The 27,660-nt window shown below is 36.8% G+C and overlaps 1 protein-coding gene across 2 annotated transcripts in view; it reads right to left on the bottom strand.

Moving 5' to 3' along the window:
• The window catches only part of AHNAK2 (AHNAK nucleoprotein 2), a 72,732-nt gene that overhangs the window by 28,829 nt on the left and 16,243 nt on the right, over positions 1–27,660 (bottom strand). For both annotated transcript variants that reach the window (XM_070942290.1, XM_070942297.1), the window contains exon 2: positions 567–634. In XM_070942290.1, the coding sequence (XP_070798391.1) occupies positions 567–595 (29 nt within the window). In that variant the 5' untranslated portion in view covers positions 596–634. The remainder of the gene's footprint in view (positions 1–566; positions 635–27,660) is intronic.

Below are 27,660 nucleotides of genomic sequence, written 5' to 3'. Positions count from 1 at the left end.
CAGGGATACTGCAACCAACGTAAATATGAGAACTGGACATAAGTACTACCTGTCCAGTACCATTGTAAGTTCAGACACTTTCTGAAGAAGCGATCATTAAATGTATCCTGTATTTCCTTTAGATACTCTACTAACATGGGCCATGGATTTTTTGTTTTAGAAGGCTCTAGTTTAGTTTAACTTGTGACTAAAGTTGTTCAGGTTCAAGTTAATAAAACTTGATAATGATTTCTGAATATTTTCAATTAATGTTGTGTTAAAATCAAATCCATTATGATTCTACCATATTATATGATATAATAATGGTATAATTGAATATGCTTAACTGTATATTTAATACTTAACACAGCATTAAACCTTTGTTTCAAACAAATAACTTTGTTTGGGCCAGATTGTGCAGAGGCTTTCAAGAGCAGATTTTGATTAAATACAGGAAGAAGAATGGTTTAATTTGGCTTCTTATTTGATTAGATGAAGCTTGATTTCTTGCTGTGATGTTCTATGGTAAAGGAAATGAAGCTTTGCAATTCCCAATTAAAACTAATAGAGCAATCTGGATTACTTACAGAATCATCTTCTGCATCGGCCTCACCATCGGCCTCTGTATCGTCGGGTCTCAGCTGTCTACCTGATGCTGGAATTATAGGATGAAAAAGCATCAAAATTGTTCCATCCATCATAGCGATGTATAGCTTGATGTAAAATTAAATTTTAAGTATTATTGCTGATCTAGTAGTATCTGTTAGGACATCTAGTTCTGCCCTCCAATGGATTTTTAATGGATGTGCATTAATGATTTTTCATTTAAAAGATGTCTTCAATCAATAGCTCATGGGACAAAGAAAAACATTATGAAGTAGCAAAATCGAGAAGACTCATTTTACAGATCTCTCTTGGCTTGGCTTGATTAGACTATACATATTAATGAATTCCTTATTCAAAATTTGGGCAATAAATGATGACTTGCATTTTCAGTAGGACGCATGTAAGGATTATTTTCAAGAAATTAATAACAGGCCAAGTTTGTTTTAAAAAATCATCCTGCTGTTTTCTCTTTTTTATAAGAAACAATCATAGTTAAGTCTAGTACAGTATAATTAAAACTATATGTTCAAACAAACTGAATTCATTCTGCAACCTGAGATTCTATATTTGATTGTGACAGGATGTAAATAAAATAACTAAATATTATATTTTTGTATATATTTTTGTATTAGCTGAATACCCGTGCTCCGCTATGAAACTATGTGATCAGGCTTGATAAATCGACACTTACAGCTTGAAAATTAATGAGTAGTTACGATCGGCCTCTCATCTCCCCTTCTCTCCTCAGGCTTGCTCCACAGAGGCCTCTCCTATCTTATCCCCTTCTCTCCCTCAGCTGGCCCCATTGATCCTCTCCTATCCCCTTCTCTCCCTCAGGCCGGCCGCATTGATCCTCTCCTATCCCCTTCTTTCCCTCAGGCTTGTCCCACAGAGGTTTCTCCTATCTTATCCCCTTCTCTCCCTCCAGCTGGCCCCATTGATCCTCTCCAAACTCCCAGCCTGCAGGCCGGATGAGTCACGCGCTGGCCAAGCCCAAGTGGCAGTTGGAACAGAGTTATTTTCAGGTGGGGAGGGGGAGTAGAATGTCTAACTCCTTAGCATCAGAGTGTGTTAATAATAATATAAGAAATACTAATGCTCTGATGGTCATTTCGAAAAATCCTTTCTAAGTGAGCACCTAGAAGTCAAGAGGAACATACGTGCCAAATTTCAAGTTTGTAGGCTTTACGGTTCCGGAGATTTTGTGATGCTGCATGAGTGTTTTTTGCTTTTATATATATAGATTTGGAACAATTTATTCTAGTTCTACTACTCATAGGAAGCAGTGAGGAACATGCAAGTCACCAAAGCTCCATCTTTCTCTATTAATAGACAGCCAGTTTGGTTTAGTGGTTAAGATGCCAGGTGTCTTAACCGCCTAAGAAGACTAGGAGGTCTAGGCCTATTTACAAAGGAGAGGTTTTGAGGCTCAGGGTTGAAATGTGGGGTCCTTGGCACTCTCTGAGCTTGTTTTCTTGCAGACATTTTGTTACCCAAACTAGGTGTGTGTGTGTGTGTGTGTGTGTGTGTGTGTGTGTGTGTATGTATATATGTATATGTATATGTATATGTATATGTATATGTATATGTATATGTATATGTATATGTATATGTATATATATATATATATATATATATATATATATATATATATATATATATATATATATATATATTTGTTTTCTTAGGTTTTCGCGGGTGTTTGTATGTAGGTCTTTGGTTATTCGGGTCTTCTCCCACGTAAAATTGGAAGTGTCTTGGCGACGTTTCGACGAAGTCTCATTCGTCATCTTCAGGCTGGTGTTCTCGGCTTCGTGCTTCCAGGAGCAATGGAATCCATTTGCTCCTGGAAGCACGAAGCCGAGAACACCAGCCTGAAGATGACGAATGAGACTTCGTCGAAACGTCGCCAAGACACTTCCAATTTTACGTGGGAGAAGACCCGAATAACCAAAGACCTACATATATATATATATATATATATATATATATATATATATATATATATGTATATATACACATATATACATACATACATAGAAGCACCCACAGACACAATGCAAGAAAAGAGCAGAAATGAATCTATCTATCTATCTGTCTGTATACACACACACACACACACACACACACACACACACACACACACACACACAGAAGCAGAAGACAAAATATTACACCAATTTAAATGTAGACACCTCCTATGCCCATAGTTGATGAGGCAGTTGGAAAGAATTCTAGAAGCCATGCTCTGCATGTTTTCTCTAGTTTGTGAATGAACAAACAATCATAAAAATGAGATAAAATTGAATGCCTAAAGCTTAGGATACCATTTTGCTTTTTAAAACTCTTCAAAACAAAAGGAGGAAATAATACTGATTTACCTCAGAGAAAAGGAAAACATGTCTGTTTTTTTCAAAGCCACACCTTTCTAAAATAAGGTTTACTTATTACTGCCCTCATCTACTGAGGGTTATTGTAGTGGTTTCAAAAGGGATGCTGGTGGCTACATATACAGCCCATGAGTTGCTTATGTGTGCCCCATAAAAATGAACCAATCAGCTTTGTTTCAGCTTTTAAAAAAGCTCCAGTTTCTCTCTTTGAAACTATGCTTTATAGTCTTATGATCTAAAATGTTCTGATCTGTCTTTACTCCTACACTTTTCTTGCAAAATTATTCCTTTGTTTTGAAAGCAGTCCAGTGGCCATTGGGAACAATTGCAGTGACTAATTCCATCATATTTGTGAAAAAGAAGCTGAAACAAAACGCCAGTTGTGAAAGATTTATGAAAGAATGAAAACACTACAAATCTTTGCAGAACAAAAAATAGTCTAGAGATTTTTGTCCAAATCTTAACTTAAGTAGTAAAATACTCAAACTTGGATTTGTTTTACTTCTGATTTTCAAAAGCTTGTTATTAGTACCTTCCAAAACCAGCTGTTAGTAAATGTCTAAATGCTTGATTACTCATTTTGAGGGGAATTTCAACAGCCAGGATCATATTTCATATCTTACAGATTTGTAGATCTTGTTTGCTGTAGGTGGTTGTAGAAATCCATTTTAGTATTTGCCTGGCACTTGTATCTACCACTATACAACCTGACCCAGATTTTTATCTCTCTACAACCTACAGCAGAGGTCCCCAACCCCTAAAAGTTCACTCTAAAAACTTGTTGAAGTTAATGTTAACTTAATTAAATCATAATGACCTCTCTCTTTATGGTTCTTTAAGATTATGAAGTATAGATTGAAATTGGCCTGATTATAGTTTGATCAACTAGTACTGTTGCATTATATTATAGTCCAGTGGTGGGTTGCTCCCGTTCCTTGTGAACTGGTAGTAACAGTGGCGGGAGGCTCTGCCCGCCCGCCTGGATATCAACATGAACAATCTGCGCATGTGCAGAAGCACGTGCGTGCGCTCCCGTTGCGAACCGGTAGCAGAGGTAAGTAGAACCCACCCCTGTTGTAGTCATCAGGAGAATGGAGTTGTTCACCCAAGTGTTAGATAATCAGTATGGTTATTTAATTTTAGATCTGTAGGAAGTTAGCATCCACCCCTCTTCTAGGAAAATGAAATATTCTAGGAAATATTAAATAGGCAGAATATTATATTTTCCCTAAAGGAGAAACATGTTTCTAAAGACAAACTCAGAGCCTCAGCTCCCTGCCCCACCCCACCCCCAGCACATATTTTGGTGCCAACCTATCTACAAGACAAAGGCTGGGCCAGCTTATATACAACACAAAAGACATGGCCCTCAGGACATGATAGGATTAGCCCTCACTCAAGATCCAAACCAGGACAAAGCCATTAAGCCATAATAGGAATTGCCCAAAGCCCCTTCATTACATCATCACCCAGATTCAACCAGGCCTGGGACACAGACAGCCTACAAAGTTAGCTAAGACCCCTGCCCCCGGGGAGTCTGACAGCCAATGGGATACATTTAGTTTTTTTGATTTATGTGCCACCCTTCTCCGGAGACTCAGGGCGGCTTACAATGCTTTTAAGCAATAGCCTTAATACTTTTGTATATACCTGCTTAGTAGGGCTTTTGGCCCCCCCTAAGCGGTGTTCTATTTTATACAAAGTCAGCTTATTGCCTCCACAAACCGGGTCCTCATTTTACCTACCTTGGAAGGATGGAAGGCTGAGTCAACCTTGAGCCTGATGAGAATTGAACTCGCAGTAATTGCAGGCAGCTGGCAGCTAAATACTACTTTAACAGTAGTTTAGTCCATTGCACCACCAGGCTCTACATTTCTTGTACAGGAACAGGAAACTCTTAAAGCAGGGCCCAAGAGAGTGAATAAATATATCCCTCTCTCCACTCCATGTGCTCTTTTTTTGCCCAGGACCCAAAAACCCCATGTGATCCTCTCCACCATTAAACCATATTTCCAAGCAGTCTCCATGTTTCCAGTGTCTTTCTCCCCACTTGGAACTGAACCCAGATGGACATTTCTTCCAACAATTTTGTAGTCATCAGGAGAATGGAGTTGTTCACCCAAGTTTTAGGTAATCAGTATGGTTATTTAATTTTAGATCAATGTTTGCTGTTATTCATTGGCTGCCTGAAATTTTCTGGATTGCTAGATCTATTACAAACCTTGTAAACAACTCTTACAACCAGGTGTAGTGACAAGATGGGAAAATAATTTCAAAATCCTCACTTCTGAACCTAGGTATCTACCATCCAGGGTCAAGGAAACCATATATCCTTTTCCCTTATGGAGTACAATCTTCAAAGGTTAAGCCTAAGGAGGAGGCAGTCCAAATAAGAGTAAGGAAAATTACGTCTTTTCCTTAAAATGAGCAATTATTTCATTTGGTTTAACTGTACACCCACTAAAAGCAATGGGGCACAGATTAAAAACTGCAATCCTCATAAAGGTACATAACTGCTGCCTCTCCCTGTCAGTTGGCATGAAGAAGCCAAATTCCAAACTTAGTATAGCACCTTCCAGAATCAGGATGGACATGTATTCTTATGAATACAAATATGCTAATTTCTTTCTTTTTTTAAAAAAAAAAATCTTAGAAAAGCATACATGTGCAATCTTTAATGTTACCTTTCATTTGGATATATTACATTGTAGAATGGAGTAGCAATGAATAACAGAGTTGGAAGGGACCTTGGGAGATAGAATAGAATAGAATAGAATAGAATAGAATAGAATAGAATAGAATAGAATAGAATAGAATAGAATAGAATAGAATAGAATAACAGAGTTGGAAGGGACCTTGGAGGTCTTCTAGTCCAACCCCCTGCCCAGGCAGGAAACCCTACATCACTTCAGATCTTCTAGTTCAACCCACTGCTCAAGCAGGAGACCCTATACCATGTATATATATGGATTTGTGTAGTTGCTTTATTAACCCTAAATACACCATTTGGTTTGAGCAATTTTGGGTCTTCTATCTATCAAATGTGCTGTTTTTGTAGTATGAATGACTAACACGTTTTTTTCACTTGATGTCATCAGCATCAGTTTACTTTAATACTTCATGCACTTTCTCGGCAGAGTTTTTAATTTTCAGATCCAATTACAAATGGAATGATTAATTAATGCTGTAGTAAAATAGTAGACAAAGTACATTTTCATGAACTCTAAATTCCTGTTACCAAAAGCAATCTCCTCAGATATTTACTTTCTAAAACTACCGTACATTCTTCTTGGGATATTATATAGACTACAGACTATATCGAGGGACTTACAACAGTTCGCTTAGTGACCGTTCGAAGTTACAAAGGCACTCAGCAAAGTGACTTATAACCATTTTTCACACTTATGACCATTGCAGCATCCCCATAGTCGTGTGATTTACATTTGGATACTTCACAGTTGCCTCACAATTATGACAGTTGCAATGTCCCGGAGTAACGTGATCCCCTTTTGCAGCCTTCTGACAAGCAAAGTCAATGGGGAAACCAGATTTACTTAACAACCATGAGACAAAAGCAGACAAAAAACATTCATGACAGCTTTTTCATCCCCCCTGTCCATTTGGGTCATAAATTTTCAGATGTCATATTATTCCTTTACTAATCTATGTAAGTACTTAAATCTTGGGAAATTTTTATCTAAATTACCCAATTCAAGATGAAACTCATATACATGTTACATTTAATTTTAATTATTCTTTTCTTGTTAATTTGATTTTAAAAAGTAGAAGTCGCCACCCACAAAGCAAACTTTCCACATTTTTATTAGGTGGAAAAAAGCTGCAGTTTTGAACAGTGGTTGATTAACAACTGCAGTGATTCACTTAACAATTGTAGCAAGAAAGGTCAAAAAATGGGACAAAACTCAATATCACACTTAGCAAAATAAACTTTGGGTTCAATTGTGGTCGTAAGTCGAGGACTACCTGTTCTTGGTTAGAGCTAAAAGCAAAAGCACTTTCGTATAAGACAAGGAAGCCTTTAATGGACTTTTTGTTGAAAACAGAAACAAATGAAATGATGATTTATGGATTTCAGGATAGAAACACAATTAAATAAGGAGTTGAAGGGGTTTTTGCAGTATTAAAGAGGGAAGAGGGGCGATGTTTAAAAGTTTATAATTATAAAAAGAAGGTAGGAAGATGCTTTCTTTTTCTGATTTTTCTTCAATTGGTTTTTTTTCTTCTTTCTTTGCTTTGCTCTTCACACTCATTTTCTTTTTTCTTACTTATTTCTTTATATACTTTTTTACATTTACCTTTTATCGATGTAAAAGCTTCCAATAAGAACAAAAAGAGAGAATGGGAATTAATCTCACCATTCTGTTTTTTTCTGAAAGCAGGTATTTTAGACCACATTCAAAATTATTTTGGATGCAATAAACAAGTCTCCCCATCACCATGACAGCCATTTTGAAAACATTCTCAGCATTCCAAACATGTCTGCCAGTCCAAAACTGTTGCCTATGTCTTTTATATAAATATTTCAGGATAGTATCTCTGAAGCAGGGAGATTTAGTGTTATCAAAGTGTTTTGATATCAGAAGATGCTGCTTCAGTTGGGATATTTTCCTGACAGGAAGATATTTCAAACATGGCTGACACTTTATTCTGAAGGGATATAGTGACAGGAATCAATCTAACCTTTGCTATTTGATTCTGTTAAGAATTGCTTGTGCTATTTGTGGAACAACTTGCCTCCAGAAGTTGTGAATGCTCCAACACTGCAAGGTTTTAAGAAGATGTTGGATAACTATTTGTCTGAAGTTGTGTAGGGTTTCCTGCCTAAACAGGGGGTTGGACTAGAAGACCTCCAAGGTCCCTTCCAACTCTGTTATTCTATTCTATCCTAATTAAGCTTGAGTTCAAGATATATTAAATTGGGAAAATGTAAATAAATATTTTGCTACTGTTGGGAATTATTTATTAGGAATTAATTCTGTAACCCTCACTTAGTAAGAATTGTAACCTTTGCTATCTGTTTTCTCGCTTCTGTTGTTTGCTTCAAAGCTAGGCACACCCTTGGTGAGTAAATAAGAAAGATAGAACAAAATAGTTACCCAGGAACATCCTGCTCCATAGATAACAGGGGCAGAGCAGGGAGCTGTCCAGGAGCACGAATACACAAGGCTAGAAGAGATGCTCTATAAGATAACAAAAGCATGGACAGAGAATGGACAAAGAATGCTCCATGGATGGGGGGCATGGGCAAATCATTGTCCATGTTGGGTAACAAACTTTTGTCTCTGGTTGACTACATGTGGGTATAAGATGTTGGGGGTCATACTCTTCTTGGGTGTGGCTTTTTCCTTGCATGGTTGTTGTCTATATGCCATGGAATAAGTCCACCCAGCTCTTTCTTTGTACAAATAAAAGCTGTTATTTTCCAAGTCTCTTCTTGAGCCTCTCTCTCTTTGGCATTCTCGTGACTCAAGTATATTTTTGGGACCTTACAATTCTTTATACAGGTAGTCCTTGACTTACAACCACAATTGAGCCCAAAATTTATGTTGCTAAGTGAGAAATTTGTTAAGTGAGTTTTGCCCTGTTTACGACTTGTCTTGCCATCTTTGTTAAGTGAATCACTGCAATCTGGCTTTCCCATTGACTTTGCTTGTCAGAAAGTCACAAAAGGTGGTCACATGACCCCGGGACACTGCAACTGTCATAAATATGAGCCAGTTGCCAAGCATCTGATTTCTGATCATGTGACCATAGGGATGTTGCAATTGTCATAAGTGTGAAAAATGGCAATAAATCACTTCAGTATCGTTGTAACTTCGAACAGTCACTAAACGAACTGTTGTAAGTTAAGGATTACCTGTACTACACAAAGGAGGATATGACATCATGCCATACAGCCTTTAGCATGGAATGACTTTAAACATTTCCACTTATTGATAGAACCAAAAACATACTATAAAACATAGTATCTTTTTTGAAATATTATCTGTTGCTTATATGACAGTGTACATACACTAGTCTAATACTTGACAAACTGTATTAAGGAAATTTCAGTTTCCATCTTTTTCCTTTAGTTTCCTCTCCTTTCATGATTTTTTTTACGCTTGAATATCTTGAACACATGAAACAACTGAATATTGACAAGCTTTGTCATGCAAGGGAGATAAATTAACTTGCCTAAATCAAATACCGTAGACACACTAGGCACCTAGAAAACTGCACTAGACATATTTTTTTTACTTCATGAGTAATTTAGGTGTTAGCTTAAATTTTTTTTGTGCAGATACACATCTCTGAAATAGGTATTGAAATGGGACTCTGTTTAGTCCATGCTATACTTTTCCTGCCATTGAATATTTAATAAAGTTGACAAAAACTCCATCCTACAATACAGTCTTGCCAAAGGTAAAATGACTGCACATCCAGTATCTTTCCCTGAAAGGAACTTCTGATTCTTTTCTTGGGATCCTGATTTTATCTCCCTCAGCATTCCTTTGAAGCTTTTCCTTAATCTAGCCTTTCATATTATTTTCCTGTTAAGCTCATATCCAAAGACAGTTGACCCCAATCCAGCAATTTTGGTTTCACACCCGCTTCCAATTATTCTTCCTAATCCTAAAGAGTGCTTTTTATCTAAACATTTGCCTGCTAGATGTTGCTATCTAAACTGAAGGAAACCTTGGCAGGATTCAAGAAATCAGTTTGAAGTCTAATCCTAAAAGATTGACAGCTAAAGAGTCAGTATGAAGTTGATGTTTTTACTGGTACAGTAATGTTTCGAAACAAGCCACTGTGTAGAATTTCTATTAAGAGCAACAATAACAATTCATTGTTTTCAAAAATCTGACATGTATAGCAACAAAAACCAGCTTTGCTTAAATCAAATGGACTATTGAGGCCTTATTTCTAAAATTAGGGAAATATGTGCTTAGTTTACAGAAAACAAGTTTTCCAAATTCAAGACCATCTGAAAGAAAACATACATTTTTGTTTTATAATCCTATAATTTTATTTATTTATTTATTTATTTATTTATTTATTTATTTATTTATTTATTTATTTATTTATTTATTTATTTATTTATTTATTTATTTATTTATTTATTTATTTATTTATTTATTTATTGCGATTTATATGCCGCCTTTCTCCCTAGGGACTCAAGGCGGCTTACAAAATGACAACTTCAATACAAATCACAATACAATATCAAATTAAAATCAGTAACCCAATTAAAAACGATTTAAAATTATACCAGTGTACCCCCAAACGGATCAGTTTAATTGGCGGAAGAGCCACGTCTTCAGCTCGCGACGGAAGGAAAGAAGGTCGGGGGCTGTCCTGAGCTCAGTGGGCAATCCATTCCAGAGGGTCGGGGCTCCCACAGAGAACGCCCTCCCCCTGGGGGTCGTCAGCCGACATTGTTTGGCCGACGGCACCCTGAGGAGGCCGACTCTGTGAGAGCGCACAGGACGATGGGAGAACGGCTGGAGATGGTCCTGCAAGTACCCCGGGCCTAAGCAATTTTATAGCAGTAGCTTATATTTAAATTTGAAATGGGTTTAGAACAAATGTCATTGTTAGGCGACCGTCTTTCCCATCTAACTGGCTGGTCTTGTCATTTTAAGAGTTTAATTGTTAAGAGTTATTTAATTTTTTAATTTCCTTTTTGTTTTGGTAAGGTTAAAGTTTGTATTATTAGTTTGCATTGTTAAAAAAAGAGGAAAAATAAAATAGATAAAAAATTTAAACAGTTATTGAAAAGAAGATTAAGCTTTCTGATAAACACTGTTAATCAATTCACATAGATAATGCAAAGGAATGTGTGCCTATCCAGAATTGCATGTTTCATTGTCTTTCTGAATAAAAAGTTAGTGAAACGAATTTTTAATGATTTGAGGTTCTAATTCAATCCCATCCCATGCTGGTAAATCAGTGCTTGGGGACTGGCCAGATCTCCTTGGGCAGCCATTTTGTGAATGTGCACATAAAATCCTCTCAAATTTGCAACTATGCCTATCATCCTTGGAAAGAAAAATATCTAGTAACCCATATTCCCTATTATCCTTTAGTGGTCACACCCTCAAAATTGAATCAAGCTAACTTTAAAAAGGAGCTTGGTCTTCAGCAGGTGTGGCATGTGGAGAAGGGAGAGCAGAAAAAGAAAGAGAAGCAAAGCGAAGCGAAGAAGGTCCAAAAATAGTCAAGAAAGATGACCAGTTGTGTCCGGCAGTACAGCTGGAAGGCCCAGAAGGCTGGCAAGTCCTGAGGGCAGGAATGTTTCTCAGAGCCCAGAAGGCTAGTAGACCCCAGGCAAGGGAGCTCAAGTCTGCAATATAAAGGGTTGCACCAATCGTTGATAAATCTCAATCCAGCTTCCAGCCTTGCAAATAACCATGTTGTAATAAAATGGGACAGTTGCATATTTTTGAGCATGAAAATTAATTGAAATTGCTGTCTGGAAATTTCTTGCTATTTTCTTAATATAAGCCAACAACTTTTAAAACTTAAAGGGTGCATCATGGTGGAACAAATGTACTCTGTAAGCCCAAATAGTATAATCAGTATATCTCTGACAAAATAGCATTTAGTTTTGGTAATTTCTGATTAAGCATTGTTTGGGTTTTATTAATTTTTCAAAAAACCTAGATGCTTACCAGATGTTAAAATCTGGTACAGTCCAGGTTAATTATCCCATCACGTGCTCATTGTCCAGTAGAATAAAACCAGATTTAATTCTTAATGAACAGTTGGACAAAGAATTATCTGCACATTTCCCATTACATCACCACAGGAAAATGTAAAACTGAAGATAGCCACATACATATCCATTCAAGTAAATTAAAGTTAGGTATAACTTCAGAAAACTGGCAACATTGCTGATTAGGAAATGAAGAAAGAATAAGAGAAGGAATATTCAGTCTAGTTCACACTTTTAACCCTTTGACTGATATGACCGTTTTTAGCTGGTTGTAAAGTAAGAATGCCAGCTGTTTTAAGTGAGAACAACCATCTGTTATCTTGTTTCAGTTACTGAACTGGTCAGAACCTTTCTTTATATGCATCTTTGGGAAGCCCACCCCCTCCTAGAAGAATGAAGTATTTTGGGAAATATTAAAAAGGCAGGATAAAATATTTCCCCTAAAGGAGAAATTTAAAAAATCTTAAGGGAGACAGAAACCAGCCCCAGTTTCCCTGTCCCAAGCAGAAACTGATGAGGCCAGCTTTTAGAAATGCAGATTTGGTAATCCATTTAGAAAGACTAGGTCAAGACAGAAACTCAGATAAGCAACAAACAAAAGATTGACATAATTAGCTCAGACAAACACCTAGGATTTGCATTTCCTCTTTTGCCTATAGAGCCAACTATGACCCCTACACAACCCCTACATGACCCCCATAGAAATCCAAACAATATAAAAACCCACCCACTCTAAACTCCATTTTGTCAGCTGCCCAGGATCACATGTGGTTGGTGGTTCTGCTTCATCAATAAAGGGAACCTTTCTTTCCAATCAGCCTCCATTTTATCTCCAGTGCCCTTCTCCCGGCTTGGACCTGGACCTGGATATTTCGTCTAACACATCTTTTACTGAATCAGGTGTTACTTTCTTTTTAATTGATGCTAAGCAATTCAGGGAAGAAATGCATACTTTCCTTTGCTGATTAGGGATGATGAATGCTGCACCAGGTTGGGGAACAAAACTTCTGGCATTTCCTGTAATTATGGCCTTTGGTGGGGATGTAAGGATTTATTTCCATATTCAAATTCATTCACACAACAGGAACTTTACTGAATATGATGTATGAATTATGTTGTCAATCCTCTACCTTTTTTCTCATTTTGACATGAAATAAAAACATACACAACCAAGAAAATAAAAAATCCATGAAATAATTTAATAAGTACACTAACCAACAAAGAAGTTCACCAACTACTACAATTCTTAATATATTAAGGTTTAGTTTGTGGGTAGCCTAGCTGTAGGCTAGGACAATGGCTTTGGTGAAAATACAGCTGATTGTAATTTAAAACAAACAAAACTATGAAAATATTAAATCAAAGGAATTACTTTAGTGCACATTTCTAGGCTAATATGTATAACGTTTAGGTCTGAATGGGTAGGCTTTGTCTCAGTGAAGCACTTCATGCTGCAAATGTGACACAATTCTTTTCAAGGTAATAATATAGTTTACACTATGTCACCTCTTTGTAGCCCCTTAATCAGCTAATATAGTATCTCTTTTAACTACTCAAAACTGTTGTAGGAAGCATCAGAAGGGAGGTGAAATGCGTCAATGGAGTTGCCTAGTTTTCAGAAGCCAGTGTGAACCTGTTTTTATTTTTATTTCCATTTCTCTTTTTCTTTTCTGCACTTTCTATTTTTGCTTTTTATCCTTTAATTTTCCACTTTGTATTGTCTTTTTAATTGTAATGTTTAATAAAATTATTATATAACAAAGAAAATATACATCTCTGTGTGTGACCATGTAATTATACTATGTGAGATCCTTGATACTCTGTGCTTAGTTGTTTCCTTGAAGACGTTTCATTATCCAACTAGATAACATCATTGGCAGTACTATAATATCACTGATAATGCTACCCTGTCAGGTAATGAATTGTCTGCAAGAAAACAACTAAGCACAGAGACCACCAAGGACCCCACAGTTCAACCCTGAGATACAAATATTCTTTTTTATTGAATAAAAAAGCATACACACAATGTAATTATAATTCCATTTTGATTTAGGATCACACTTACACTTTGTGGATACATTTTGAATTGGGGCTTACATACTTTAATATTTATCACCAATTCAAAAGAATATCAATTTCATAAGATGTTTCTGAGTGAACTGGCAAAAGAATGGACTTGGCATAACATGCGATAAAATTAAAAAATTAAAATTCCTTAAATTGTGCAGAAGAGTTAAAGAGCAGTGTTATGCTATTCAGAATGAGCTCATTCTTCTTAATCATTCAGTGCTTTTCAAAATGGGAAATTTTTACAACATGTGAGTTTCTACTCCCAGAATTCCCGAGCCAACATGTTGCCAAGTTTGAAAAACACTGATCTAAGATCATTTGACACAGTTCATCCATGAGAAAAACAGAGTGACTGCTTTGCTCCAAACCATTGTCCTGGACTATTTCACATTCTCAATTTCTGAAAATAAATTCAAGCACCAACAGAAATGAATAGTGATTCCCTACAATATATTTTCTAGCACGTCTTTTACATAAAATATTAACTTTGATATCCATATCAAGCTGGCTGATGCAGGTACAAATAAATGCAATCTAAAACGGTTGGGCAACTGGCTTAGGAATTCCTTTCCAAATTCTACATAGCAGCTTCAGTCTGGGTTGTAAAGCCAGGAGGGAAATGAGAGGCTTAAACATTAATAACTAATCTGTTGCGATATTTTCAGGATCAGACTCAATAAATTATATAAGAGTTAAGAGTTCAAATATATTTCCTTTTATTTACATAAGGCATTCTATATTCACTGAATATTCACAGATAGAAGCAGGGAAGAGAGTGTGTGCAGCTCTTTATATATACAATGGGTGGAGCTAGGTATGGGAGTGGTGAAGTATGAATACATTAAGAAGTGAAGAATAAATTAACCCCTGATGTCCCGTTCATATACTATTTACATATTAGAGAATAAGGCATTTACATGTGACAAATCCCCCTCTAAATGCCGATTCGATATGCTACACCTATTACATTCAGATTCAGAACAATATAATACATATAACTTAGAAGTCAAGTATTTATGTTGTTTAGATGGCAAAGGCTTTGTCAATATGTCAGCTAATTGTTCTGATGTCTCACAATGCACTGCTTTAATAAATCCATCTTGAGATAATTGTCTCACATGTTTAAATTTTATATCTATATGTCTAGATCTCTGTCCAATGGCGTCAGATCTAGATATTTCAATGGCCGCTTTATTGTCTTCATACATGACAAAAGGTAGGGCAGGTTTTTTCCAAACATCAGAAATTAAATCATTAAACCATACAAGGTTATTTGCTGCTTTAGATAAACAAACATATTCCGCTTCTGTCGTTGAAGTGGCCACTAAATCTTGTTTGCCAGTGTACCAGTAAACTGGACAACCGTTTAGGAGAAATAAGTAACCAGATGTACTTTTTCTGCATGAAGTGTCTCCAGCCCAATCTGCATCTGCGTAACATGTGAGTTTTGGCTCCTTGACATTATTAGGTTCTAACATTAAACAAAAATCTAAAGTATTTTTTAAATATCTTAATATCCTTTTAACAGCTTCCCAATGATACATTGTTGGTTTGCTGACATGTCTGGACAATTAATTGAGGGGTAAAGCGATATCAGGTCTTGTCCAATTGGAAATGTAAAGAAGTGAACCTATAATTGATCTATAGAACGTGTTATCTTTGAATTCAGGGGATGATTCATCTGCATTTCTTAGGAAATCAGTTTGCATTGGAGTGTCACAGGGTTTAGCATCACTTAGATTACATTTGTTCAAGAGTTCTATGATCTTATCTTTCTGAGAAAGCTTGAATCCCCTTCTAGTTTTACTAATTTGAACACCAAGATACTTATTAACTTTGCCTAAAGATTTCAATGAGAAATGTTCATTTAACTTTGTTACAAATGTTTCTCTTCTTTCTTTATGTTTACCTATATATAAAATGTCATTCACATAGATCAATACAAATTCTATGTAATCATTACCCTTTTTAACAAAGAAACAGTTATCAGCAGTAGTAGCATTGAAATCCATAGTTTTAAGTACTTTCACTAAACAATCATACCATCGTTTACCAGATTGTTTTAACCCGTATAAACTTTTGTTTAATAACCAAATCTCATTCTTGTTTGTGTATTGACTGTGAGGTGCTCTTACATATATTTCCTTATCTAATTTTGCATGTAAATACGCAGTCTGTATGTCATACTGGAATACATCGAGATTGAGTGCTGATGCTACAACTAGGGCCGTTTTGACACTTTCAGTTCTTACTGTGGGGGAGTATGTGTCAGTATAGTCCTCTGGATATTTCTGTGCATAACCTTGTGCAACTAATCTAGCCTTGTATAGAGTATTGCCTCCCTCTAAATTTTTAATTTTATATATCCACCTAGTGCCAATAATTGTTTTGTCCTTTGGTGCAATTGCAGGTGTAAATACATTTAATCCTTGTAAACTTTCCATCTCTTTTGTCATTGCTAATTCCCACTTTTCTTTTTCTTTAGGAGGAAGTTTTAACACTTCCTCATATGTGTTAGGTGTCGTTGATTCTCCATCCATATGCATTATATAATCTTTGTATTTGTTTGGCATTTTGTTTCTAGTGTTTCTAATTGTTTTCTCAGATTTACTATTATTGTCATGCAAATATCTTGCTTCCTTTTTTGTTAATGTATCTGTCTTTATTTTGTGTTGACTGTTTGTCCATGTTTTAGTTTTGTTTCTATGTTTGTTGTCATTTTGCTTTTCTATAGTTCTTTCCTCTTGGGATTTTGTATCTGTGTTGTTGCTTGGGAATATTTCATTAAGATGTATTTTAGACCAGTTGGCCTGTTCATGAAACACAGCTGTTCTGGAAACTATAAATTTGTTATTATTATCAATGAATCTGTACCCTTTTGTGCCTGTCTCATATCCCATAAATCTAAGTCTTCTAGACACATTTTCTCCCTTTCTTCTTAATTGTTTAGGTATGTGTATGTCTGCGGTGACTCCAAATATGTGCATGTGTGCTAATTTTGGTTTCCTATTATACATCACTTCATATGGTGTCTTATTTACAATGCTGGACCAAGTTCTATTTTGTGTGTAATTGGAATATTGTAGGGCTTCTGACCAGAATTGTTTGCTTAAGCCAGCATCTTCCAATGTGCATCTAATCATGGTTTGTAATGTTGAGTTCTTCCTCTCTGCAATTCCGTTCTGGAACGCAGAAAATGGGCTAGATGTGTAATGTAACATTCCTTTGTCCTTCAGCCATTGGGAGAATTCCTTAGACATGAATTCACATCCCCTATCTGTCATTATTTGTTTTATTTTGATATTGTGTTGTGTTTCTACGCGTTTGTAAAACTCTTTAAATTTCTGAAAGGTTTCATCTTTGTGTTTTAATGTGTAAACAAATCCATAGCGACTATAGTCGTCCACAATGGTTAAGAAGTAACGTTTTTTATAAATGATTGATGGAGTTAGTGGACCAACCAGGTCCATGTGTACTAAATCAAAAATTTTGTTGGTTGACCTTGTTGATTTTCTAGGCCTGGGACTAGTTTTTAGTTTTGTAGATTTACATACTGAGCATTCCAAATAGTTTTCACAATTTTTTATTTTAACACCTTCTGTGTGTTCAGTCATTTTCTGTACTACAGGAAAACTGGCATGTCCTAACTTCCTATGTAAGACATGAGCACACTCATCATGAATTGGCTTACCTACTTTTGGTTTTTTTTCATTATGTGCATCCTTGTTATCATGAGCTATTTTACATTCATCATTGTCACTGTTGCTAATGTTTCCATTATCTGGTTCAATACAATCTTCCATATTTGAATCAATGTTGTGTAACCATTTCTCCTTAGTTATTAAATAAGGTAGGCCTCCCTTAATCATTACTGTACCTATATCTATTTTATTTTTCTCCAAAGTTGCTTTTCCTTTTGAAAACACAATATTAATATCAGAATCTCTGCTTAGTTTTATGGCACTTAGTATGTTATGAGGTATCTCAGGTATCAGTAATACCCCCTCTATTTTTCCTAGACCAGGTAAGGTTACATTCCCTCTACCTAATACTTGGACCTTTTCTTGGTTAGCTACCTTTATTACAAATTTATCTTCTATAAATGAAGATAATATACTTTTATTATTAGTGGTATGATTGGTTGCTCCAGAATCAATAAGCCAATTATTATCCTCAGTTTGCTTTATGTTAGTGTTGTCTTGCTTGTTTAGTCCATTCAGTGAACCAGATTTTCTGTCCTTTGAATTATCTCTGCCCCCTCTATACTCTTTGTAATTTGGTGGGCTTCTATGTCTATGTCTATCAATGGAAGACTGTCTATAGGTGTATTTGTTTCTGTGTTCTGACCTATGTCTTTCTTTTGAAATTTTGGGACAATCTCTTCTATTGTGTTCCCTGGATCCACAATTGTGGCATCTGAATGTTTCATTATATCTTTCTTGGAAAGCTACTTTTCTATATGGTTTGTGTTCTATGTGGTTGTTAGAGCGACTCCTCCTTGAATTGTCTTCAGCTATTAACTTATTGGATAGACTTTCTATGGATAAGTATCCTAGATTGATTGTGTCTAAATGTGACATATAATTGTTCCATGATGGGTCAAGTGAGTTGATGATAACACTTTTCATTGTTTGGTCTGAAATCACCTCCCCCCTTAGATGCAGTTCAGCTCTTATTTTGTTTAAAGATATTAAATGTTCACTTATGGAAACCCCTGGTTTTATCCTAGAAGAAAAGAAATCTTTAGACATTCTTGTGGTAGTAGCTACACTATCACTGTGAAACAAATTGAACATGCATTGAATAATTTCTGAGACAGTCAGATTTTGCTTAATGCTGTGATACATGGCAGGAGATACACTAGAAATTAATAAGAAAAATGCTCTATGGTGTAAGCAGTCTAACTTTAAAGTCCAAGGTCTTTTGGGGGGATTAGTGATGAAAAACAATAAGTTTTCTTTCATAAAGACAACCTGGAGCTGCTGATACCATTCTTGTAAATTAATGCCATCTATTCTCAGCTTTGGGAAGTCACTGGGCAAGTTTCCGACATTATTGGGTCCATTACTTACAACCGGAGGTAGTCCGTGGTCTTGTAAATGCTGGAAATTACAAAACGGCGTGGGAATGCTCGCGACGAGTCTGCAGGGTCCTTTCAGCAATTCATGTCTTCCCGGGCCGTCTGCGTAGTCTCGCGCATGCGCGTTGCTCATTTCGTTCCTGGAGTCGTCGTGAGAGGTTCTCGTCGTTGCGGCTCGCTCGTTCAGCTCCTCCTCAGATGAATCGGTCTCCGGCTCGATCTTGGGGGTCCTGACGATGGCGGTTGTTCTTTTTCTTCTCTTGAGAGCGTTGGTGCTTGCATCGGTCTGCGGTGTGGGGCGGTATTTGCAGGGCTCTCTTGGTTCAGGCGTCGGTGCTCTCGTCGTCAGGATGGGAGCGGGTAGATTTTGAGACGTTGGCTTGCTCGTTTGTTTTCTGGTTGACTTTTTGGTAATTTTTAGTTTTGGTCCAAATGCAGCAAAAAGCGTCTTCATTGCTGACTTTATTTGAGTATCAGTTGAATCACCTTCACTTTCTGATTCTGATCCTTCTGAGGTGTTTGATTTTTCTTTTTCGTTTTCATTATCTAGTAGTGTCTTTTGCGCCAGAAATTTTGAATCAAGTTTTCTGATTGGCTCTGCTTCGCTCACTCTGGAGGTCTGTTGAAACCAAGATGGCTGCCATTCAAAATTTTGCGCGGGATCGTTTTTCTTCTTTATAGCGTTCTTTTCTGTAGTCGTATCACTCACTATTTTTGAATCTTTTGACTTTTCAGTAGCGATGTGCTTCTCTCTCACTGCTCCGCTGTTTTTCAACATGTCTTGGAGGTTCGCGATGAGACTTTCATCGTTTTTCTGGCTCTTTAACAGTTTTAATATCTCTGACCTGAGTTCGTTGTTTTCTATTTTGATTTCCTCTCGGTCATCATCTTCATCTATTATTTCTTTGTCTTCAGTTGTGTATTCTTCAGATTCTCTCGAAATTGCATTTGTGGACTCATCTATTATTTCTTGATCCGTTTCCATTTCTTTGCTGTATGCCCTGGTGTTGGGCCTATCTCTCTTAGGCATATTTAAGTTTTTATTGAGTCAATTCAACCATCCTCTGCTACCAGCTTGTTGCGATATTTTCAGGATCAGACTCAATAAATTATATAAGAGTTAAGAATTCAAATATATTTCCTTTTATTTACATAAGGCATTCTATATTCACTGAATATTCACAGATAGAAGCAGGGAAGAGAGTGTGTGCAGCTCTTTATATATACAATGGGTGGAGCTAGGTATGGGAGTGGTGAAGTATGAATACATTAAGAAGTGAAGAATAAATTAACCCCTGATGTCCCGTTCATATACTATTTACATATTAGAGAATAAGGCATTTACATGTGACATAATCAATCAACCAAAAACAGAGCATTAAGCAGGCAGAAGTGTTCCAAGCCACTCCCAACAACTTCTCCCATTAGGATGTACTGAAGAAAGAGAATAGGGCTTGCAAAGAGTTTGGCAAGAAAAGCAGACCTTATCATAGGTCCTTTTTTTGCCATGAAAGACTGAAGCTCCATGTCAAAAAAGTCTTAGACTATGAATTGTCTGCACCTAAAAGTTGCTTTTAAAGGCAGAGCAGTGGCGACAGTGCACATGTGTCTATTGTCAGAAGTAGGAGAAGAAAGCATAGCCTTGTTAAAGACCAAGTGCCTCAGACAAGTTTAATTAAATGTGGAAACCTTCTACAGCAAGTTTGCTCAGTCTGTGATCTGAGGTAAAAAATATATCAGTCTATCAGTAATGATTGATGCAATCAGAGTTGTGGAGCCCAATCCAGTTCCTGTCTAAAACTACAAAAATGTGTGGGGGCAGGTACTCAAGAACATCTGGTTGGCTGTCATACATACAAGGTAACTCAGAAGCTGTGCAAGCTTGTTCTGGAGAGAGTTAATAATTGACAGTATTTTGGCACTTCTATTGGACTTTTTGTGGTAGATGGTTCAGCTTGCAGTCACTAGTTAATTTTTCCTACAGTGCTCTGGGACCACAAGGCATCTACAAGGCATTGTAAGGAATTTAAAGTACTGTGTGGGCTTCCTAGCTGTCTGCTTCTTTCTTTGGATACTTCAAGATATTTTGGCAATTTTGGACAACAGGATACGTCCTTTTATTTTATGCACAGCAGCTGCTCAGTGCAGCTATGGAACAGTTGTGGGACTGTCAGGTGCAACAAGGGAATATCCCTTGTTGCACCTGATCATGTACTATCAGGAGGCTCAGGATAAAGCACATAGTTTTGCCCATTCCCTGGCCATCAGCATTCATTTCCTGTAGTGACTGTTCTACATACATACTAGCAGTAGCAGGGTTGCTTCCAAGTAATTGCACATCTGTGAAGAAGGGAGAAAGGGGAGGGGGGAAAGAAACCAGATGGCACTTTGCCAGGGGCTCCTTTAAGCAAAGAACTTGCTCTAACTTAGGCAAGAATTTGGTAATAATGCCAGTTAGAAAACAAAGCTATGAAAACTAATAAATCTCTGACTTGGCTCTGCCCAGACAATTTCTCACTTGCCAGAATTAAAATAGGCCACTTGCCAATGAATGTAGATTGGTATGAGGTGTTCACAAAAGTACTTGCTTTGATTTTTTTTAAAAAATTAAACCAGGAGCTTTGATCACTGCTAGGTGGATCATTTCCATAGTGCTACGGTTAGTAGTGCAACTATATCTGAATTGCAAAAGCAACAGCAGCAATTCAGTAGTTCTCCAGATTTTTGCAGATTTTTGCACGTTTGTGTTAGGCCAAAACTACTATAAACCGGTTTAAGTTGTTGGGAGGGGAGGCTTATAGCAGGAACAGGTAAAATATTTTTTAGTTTCTTTCTTTAGAAAGAAACATGCTTATGTATTCAGCTTGTTGTACTGCGGGTTCAGAAATGGTAAAGGACTTAATTACTGTACATCTATGTTGGGTGGAGGTGGAAAGAATGTAATCACCTGGCAGCACTGACTCAGCGCTTCCTACTAGGTACAACCATTATTAGACATTCATCTGCAATTCCACCAAATAAATGAATGACACCATATGGATGGAAACACTGAGACAGAGCTGTTGCGTGGGAGCTGTAAGCAGGTGTTAGTTTTTGTTATTGCAACATAGGGTTACAAGACCAACTAAGCCAAGGGTGTCAAACTCGTGGCCTGCGAGCCAGATGCGTCACACGCTGGTCACGCCCACCCCGGTTTAGCAAAGGGGGAAAAAATCTCATACGTCATGTGACGTATCACGACTTTCCCCCCCTTTGCTAAACTGGGTGTGGGCATGGCCAGTGCATGACGCATTTGGCCGGGGTGAAATGCTCCCAGTTCGGACTGGATCGCCTGATCCGGCAGGGGGTGGTTTGGAGAACCGGTAGCAAATATCCCTGCCCGCCCCTCATGCCCAGGAGGCTTTTTAAAAAAACTTTTAAAAGCATTTTTTTTACAACCTCTTTGGCCGAAAAAATGCTTTTAAAAGTAATAAACAAAAAAGCCTTTGATGATCGCGCGGCTCAGCTGGGATTGTCAGAGGCTTTTAAAAGTACTTTTTTCTGCAACCTCTTAAGGTTGTAGAAAAAATGCTTTTAAAAGTAAAAAAAAAAAAAGTTGGTCACTCCCACCCAGTCACCAAGCCACGCCCACAGAACCGGTAGTAACAAATTTTACATTTCACCACTGCATTTGGCCCACAGCTCACGAGTTTGACACCCCTAGTCTACACTCTCACCTCATGTTTTTAAGAACTGTAGGATAGAAAGGTGCAGCAGATTCAGCTTATTCCCAAAGTTGGGATACACCCCAAGAGGGGTATTTAGGGCCTTGCATGGCCCCAGATCTGATTGTCCAAAAGTATTCTGGAAAATACAGGGATGGGAACACAGCCATGCCTTTTCCTTGGGATTAGTATGAGCTGCTTTGAGGTGTTTCAGATGAGCATTATGTTTGCATTCCTATGTGCTTTGAATCACCATCTAGAGCAGACCTGCACAATTTATAGAGGGGAAAAGGCCACATTGATAAATTAAAAATCCTGAGCTGAAAAGGAACACTAGGTGCACCAAACAGCTATTTGGCGTCTAGCAGTGCTGGAGTCAGCAGTAGCGGTGAGGCATTGGAGCTGCTCAGCAGTGCATCTTTTGGGCTGGTGGCAACAGTGGTGGTAATTTTATTGATTTTTAAAAAACATCAGCAGTCTGGCTTGGCAGACCGCATGTTCTTTAGACCTGTTTTAGAGATTGAGTTCCAGCGTACTGCCTAGTTCCAATAAGAGCTTCATCTACTAGCAAAAGCAGCATAACATTTTGCAACATTTTTGAGGACTAATAAATGGATGATTGTCTAAGCTTCTGTGGATGCAACTATATTACCAGGGTCAGCACTATTTTTTTGAAACAGATCCATAATTCAAAAGTGTGAACAGATCCCACTTAACTGACTGTTATGTAGCAATAGCACCTCTTAGAAAATTAAGCAAACTCTGGGCAATGTCAGAGGGAAAAAAATGTGTTTACAGCTCCCTGCCAGTTTCTGACTCATGCTTTTGTTTGTTGCTATAGAGCCAGCCACAAATCCATCAGTCGAAAGGCATGCTTATGTCTCTGAGGTCTGAAAAATGGAAATTAAGGAAACAATACAAGGAGATGAGAAAGGAAACACCTACTTAGGCACCAAAACTACTGAAATCTTAAACGAAGAGAGTGAGAAGTATTTAAAGATGGGGGGAAAAAAAGAAAGAACGAAAGAAAAAAAGAAAGAAAGAGAGAAAAAGAGTATATGGGTTTTCCTTTTTAATCTTTGTTTTAGAAAAGGAAAAATGAAAACTCATCTATAACATAGAATCTGTAGAAAGCAGTTGATAACGTTTATTACTGCTATTCTAGGTATTTCTCAGAACAAAAAAGGCAACTTCTAATTTCCTTCTGGCTTGACTGCAGCTGACTGCCTCCTGCAGCCAATCAAGGGACCTCTGGCCTCTGAAGGGCTGGGATGGCACTGGTCTACTGAACCTCTGGGCAGCACTGAAACAACCACACATTTGCCAAAATTTCAATCCCATGGAACTCTCATTGGATTCTGTAAACTAGCTCATCTGAAGTTTCAAATTGTTGAATTTTTGGTTCAAAATTATGAACAGACCCCACTGTTTGACCCAGTTAAAGTTACAGACATGAGAGTTTCAGTAGAATAGAAATAAGCTACTTGAGGGGGCTAGTATCTTGATCAGTGTTTCTCATGCTGGCTGGGAAATTCTGGGAGATCACACATCTTCAAGTGGCCAAGTTGAGAAACACTGATGTAGATGAACAGATAAAGATTCTTTTAGACACAGCTTTAATTTCCAGTTCTGAACATCTTAATGGAATCTATTTTTTCTCATACATTGGAGAAACAGTTAAGTATAAGATGGAATTGTGTGGAACATCAATTGTAGATAGGGTTCTACAGTAAAGAGAAGACACAATTAAGCTTTTTTCCCTATCATTTACCTGTTGATATAGGTTTTGTACAAAAAGCCTTGTAACAAGGGCTTGTTATTATGGTTCCATTTTGAAATAAAACTCTTTTTGAGCTTACAAACTTTCTGCCAGTCATTGTTACACATAAAGGGAAAAACTAACAGCTCTCTTTGTTGACCTTAACTTCTGTTTTCCCAGATTTTTCCCTATGGTGTATTCCCAACTAACTTCTGAACCAAGCATTCTCTTGGGGACAGTTTTATCAGATCTGTGTTTTGTCAACTTTTTGACATTGGAGATGTCCTGCCTTTGAAGTCATTTTTCATTATTGTATTTTTAAAAGTTATTTTTTTTTCTGTTAAAAATATAGATTGATGTGCTATAAAGGCAAGAAATGAACTTAAAAAGCCATACATCTGATGATCATGTTATTCCTACAGGAATGTATATGTTTCAATTGGGACAGTGGTTCTCAACCTGTGGTCCACCTGTGGGCATCTGTAATATCATCACAGGAGGTCCACAAAGGCTTGAAGAAATGTTATGGTTTAAATCTTGAGTTAAGTCTTGGTGGTCCATGGCCATGATCCCTGGCCACAAAAAGGGGGTCAATGGTGAAGAAAAAGTTCAGAACCATAGAGCTAGGATATCGCTGGAATCCATTTGATCTGAAGCAGAACAAATGATGAAAGAGAATTAATTCTGCAGCCCAAATTTTTTAAAATATCTTGTGCAACCTGCTTGTTAAAAAAATAAAATCCAGAAATACCAGAAATGCAGCTCTTACGTGTGCCTTCCTTGGAATTTTACTGCTGGCAGCTTTTTTAGCCAGGGTGAATAATACTATCTCACAGAAGTTATTCTGTTGTCAAAAGGACAAGGAGGTGTAGGCTATAGATGTTTTATTATTTCCTTATAGATAGGTTGTACAATTGTACAATTTCAGTTTTACAGCATATGTCTTAGACTTCTCCTACTTTTGACAAGAGCCTTATTTAAATCAAAGCAGCAAATTCTTCCAGGGGCAACATGGCCTGTGACTAGCATAGCTAATGTCATTTACTTTAGAACAGACCTGTCCAACTTTTGACCCACAAAGAAGAACGCTATTCCCCAGCTGAATATGTTGCTTTTTATCTTTGCAGCTCCAAGCTAGCATCAAAAACAATTTTCTTGAACCTCTGGAAGTCTGCCAGCCATAAAAGCATTTATTATTTAGTGCCTAGATTTATCACTTTACTTTATATAATTATCTGACCTTTCCAGTAAAAATAGTGCCCCCAAATGAAATATGAATGTACGAATTACAATTAATCTTACAAAGTACCTGGAAATATGATTAAGATGATCTGTGTTAAAGAAAAAAAAAGCAGCTTCATCTGTTAAAATCTTCTTTGGTTTTAAAATAAAAACCCTTTGATAAAGGAAAACAACTTTACTTTGTTGGAAATAAAAGTATGGAGCTATCTGCCCCCAACAATCAACTATTTTTAAGCATGCTTCTTGTCTTCATGTGTGCCATATACATATACACGTACACATCAAAGTAAATTTGGCAAAGGTAGACCAAAGAGGAGGAAAAGTGTTCGTATGTTCTTCTGTTCCATTAAGCACATTTTAAATTATACAAAAATTAAATGCTGCAATCAGAATATATTATGTAATGTCAATAAATGTTGTTCTTTCTTGATGTATGTAAGTTCCTTTTTGAGAAATCTCATTATTTTTGTCTCCACTTTTCACTTCCTGTCAACTATATAGCAGTACAAATTGAAGCTAACCACTCCAGATGAATTTGAAACCAAAGCACCATCTCAACCATCAGGGAGTTATGAGTGAAAATTTAGTTCTTGGAGACTATGGAAATTAGCTCAAACTAAAGCACAAGTTATGGAGAAATGTCTTAATGTATCTTGTCTATTTGCTGATGCTTCCTATTCATCCTGCATTGTTTTATACCAAATAGCTTATTGATTTTTGCTTAATTTGGATATTCTTGAATGCTTCACCTTCAAAAGGTTGTAAGGATGGGATACACTAAAGAGCAAAGATTTAAAATATAACAGTACAATATCTAAATGTCTCAAGAAAGTTAATACTATAATATTATACTATATCAATCACTATTAAAAATTCTGTATTCTATTTGTAAAAGAGTAATTTTTACAATGTCTATGCAATAATAAAGTTTGGATCTCATGAAATCTTGGCATTTTTTGTGTTAAATCTGACAAAATTAATTTAACTTGATTTTATATGCAACCCTAGAGACGGGTTCCAGTGGATACTCTGGATCTACTTTGCCAAATAGTAGAATACAACTAAGATGCCAGTCATCTCTTATTCTATAGCTAGGGGACTTTTCTCATGTGTTATTAATAAATGCGCTCATGTAAGCTAAGGAAAAAGAGAAGGGCCTTTTCTGATTATCTCAAAATATGTTTCTTTTGATATTTGTGGGTGGTCCTTGGTGATATTTGTGACAGATCCCCTCATTTCAACCCTACAAATATTCTCCTTTATCTGATAATTGTGCCTAGCCTTTCGCCTAGAGTAGATGCTTTCCAGAGAAATAACAAGCCAGCTCTTAAGTTGTACTATCTTAATTTAAATTATAGCAATTATTTCCACACTTGCAATTGAATATACTATTGAATGCCAGTTCATTTATTTCTGGTTTCTTTTTCACATTTCTTATTTTTTGCTGATGAATCAACCAAATAATGCTGTGTACTCTGCTCAGGGTACTTTAAAGCTGGATATACACTCAATTTAAGATCTATGTTTATATTGTGAATCATTCCATCACATAAAACTGAATCTAATATTAGCACCTTGTATGCATCAGCACTTTTTTACCCATAGAAAGAGGCATAGGTATTTATTATAAGGTTGCAATTAAGAGCATGTGCTGAATACAGAGGAAGAGAAGCAAATATAAACAGCCTCAGGAGAAGGATTATTACAAAGGTAAAAGGCACCAAGGTAGCAGAACACGAAGCATTAACCATTCCATTCTCAACAGTCAATGGTATTTTGAGTTTGGTTCCCATGTGGCCACTTTAAATATGGACACTGTAAATTGCATAGTGCTCTTACACTTTATATGCACAGCAACTTCCTGGCTCCTAATAATAACCTTTGCTCCACATTGTAACTCCCAAGATGTTCTTCCCTCCCATCCTGAATTGTTTTTGCAGAACTATGAAGATGATAAAATAAAGATAAAGTATCCTTTCTGGTGATGCAAGATACCCATGTTTGTTTTTTTTAACCATGATAGGGAAATATTATTCCCATCTTCCAAGATGGTCCTTCAAACGTCTGGTCTAGTCTACAGCTATGGGCTTTCCACTTGACAATAACCAATA

The sequence above is a fragment of the Pituophis catenifer genome, unplaced genomic scaffold, assembly GCF_029215685.1.
Source record: "Pituophis catenifer annectens isolate HBS135680 unplaced genomic scaffold, rPitCat1.0.hap2 SCAF_1, whole genome shotgun sequence".
Taxonomy (NCBI): domain Eukaryota; kingdom Metazoa; phylum Chordata; class Lepidosauria; order Squamata; family Colubridae; genus Pituophis; species Pituophis catenifer.
Note: the sequence above shows the minus strand (reverse complement) of the source record. Positions and strands in the feature narration are given on the sequence as shown.